The sequence below is a fragment of a genome (assembly GCF_019968985.1).
Source record: "MAG: Porospora cf. gigantea B chromosome Unknown PgB_NODE_6657_length_1629_cov_90.7942, whole genome shotgun sequence".
Classification (NCBI taxonomy): Eukaryota; Apicomplexa; class Conoidasida; order Eugregarinorida; family Porosporidae; genus Porospora; species Porospora cf. gigantea B.
In genome coordinates this window covers 1-1,629 of record NW_027179194.1, presented here as the reverse complement: position 1 = coordinate 1,629, position 1,629 = coordinate 1, and the positions used below count along the sequence as shown (strand labels likewise).

At 53.0% G+C, this 1,629-nt stretch overlaps 2 protein-coding genes across 4 annotated transcripts; one reads left to right on the top strand and one right to left on the bottom strand.

The window, feature by feature from the left end:
* KVP17_003885 (uncharacterized protein) lies at nt 1-772 on the top strand (the record flags this gene model as incomplete). 2 transcript variants are annotated; one of them, XM_068521595.1, is made up of 2 exons in its annotated part: nt 1-698; nt 758-772. In XM_068521595.1, coding segments are annotated over 2 exons (713 nt in total), but the record flags the coding sequence as incomplete, so codon positions are not given.
* A 102-nt stretch (nt 773-874) lies between these two features.
* Nucleotides 875-1,629, bottom strand: KVP17_003884 (uncharacterized protein; the record flags this gene model as incomplete). Of its 2 annotated transcripts, none has more annotated exons than XM_068521593.1 (1): nt 875-1,629. In XM_068521593.1, a coding segment is annotated over one exon (755 nt), but the record flags the coding sequence as incomplete, so codon positions are not given. The 2 variants fall into 2 exon arrangements, with proteins under 2 accessions (XP_068372417.1, XP_068372418.1); XM_068521594.1 differs by having other exon boundaries at nt 875-1,596.

Sequence of the window (1,629 nt, the reverse complement as noted above, 5' to 3'; positions counted from 1 at the left end):
CTGCTAAGTCTGCTGACGCCAAGAAGGCTAAGAAGACCACTGCTAAGTCTGCTGACGCCAAGAAGGCTAAGAAGACCACTGCTAAGTCTGCTGACGGCAAGAAGGCTAAGAAGACCACTGCTAAATCTGCTGATGCCAAGAAGGCTAAGAAGACCACTGCTAAGTCTACTGGTGCCAAGAAGGCTGAGAAGACCACTGCTAAGTCTACTGGTGCCAAGAAGGCCAAGAAGGCAAAGAAGACCACCACTAAGTCTGGCAAATCTAAGTCCCCCAAGACCGATAAGAAGACCAAGAAGAGCAAAAAGACCACAGAGAAGTCGGAGACTGACAAAATGTCGAAGGAAATGCAGCCGGCCGTGGTCGCTGTGGTCCCTGGGGTCGTCCGGAAGGCCTCGTCTAGCTCGTCGTCCTCGTCGTCCTCGAAGGCGAAGGATGCCCCTGCTGTGGTGGCTGCGGTGCCAGTAAGACGACGCAGCTCCAGCTCTAGCTCTAGCTCCAAAAAGCAGGTCGTTGCCCAACCTGTCATCGTCAAGGTGCAGAAGACCAGCTCCAGTTCCTCGTCTTCTAAGCAGGCAGTTCTGGTTCCAGTGGCAGTGCGAAAGTTGACCTCTTCGTCGTCTTCCTCGAAGCAGCAGGTCATTCAGCATGTGGTGGTGAAGAGGTCGAGTTCCTCATCCCACCGAGCGGTCGTGGTTCCTGTTAGGAAGGCGTCCTCATCAACTTCGTCGCAGCAGATTTTGCATCGCGGTGTTAGCAGCATATCGAGCCATAAGACACCAGTTGCCGAGGTTATTGAGCGTAAGCTACATTCTTCTTCCTCCTCTTCCTCTTCTGTTAGGCAGCGAAAGCTGTCGGAGTCTTCATTCGAGTCTGCTCACCATCTCGCCCTGCGTTCTCCCCGCTTGACACGCAGACGCAGGTCCTCCATATGCAGTGCCGCTGCTGGCGTCTCCAAACCTACCATCATATATGTCGGAGCCTCCAAGCCCGTGAAGACGAAGACCCACGGCGTGTGCAGCCCGCTGAGGGCGTGCATGGGAGCTAGCTCCTCCTCCAGCTCTGTGGAAATTCGCGTCGCTTCTTCCTCCTCCTCCTCGTCCAATAAAGCAATCACTCCTCGCGGACCGTCGTCCTCATCGTCTTCCTCGAAAAAGATTATCCCAGTGGTTGTGAAGAAGTTTTCTTCGAGCTCCAGCTCCTCCAAGAAGATTACCACGCCTATCGTTGTCGTCAGGAAGTCCAGCTCCTCGTCCTCGTCTTCTAAGAAGCAGGTCGTGGTGCCTGTTATTGTCACGAAGCCTAGTTCTTCGTCTTCTTCCTCTTCTTCCTCCAAGAAGATCAACATCGTTGTTGTGAAGCCTAGAGGTGTCTCGTCGTCGTCGTCTTCAAAGAAGCAGGTCGTTGTGGTGGCCAAGAAGGAGTCTTCTTCCTCTTCTTCCAAAAAACAGGCCACGCCTGTTGTAGTAAAGAAGGCTTCCTCTTCATCCTCCTCTTCATCCTCCTCTTCATCCTCTTCTTCATCGTCTTCCTCGAAAAAGGCCAAGAAAGTGAAGAAGATCGTGAAGGACAAAAAGGCCAAGAAGGCTAAGAAGACCACTGCTAAGTCTGCTGACGCCAAGAAGGCCAAGA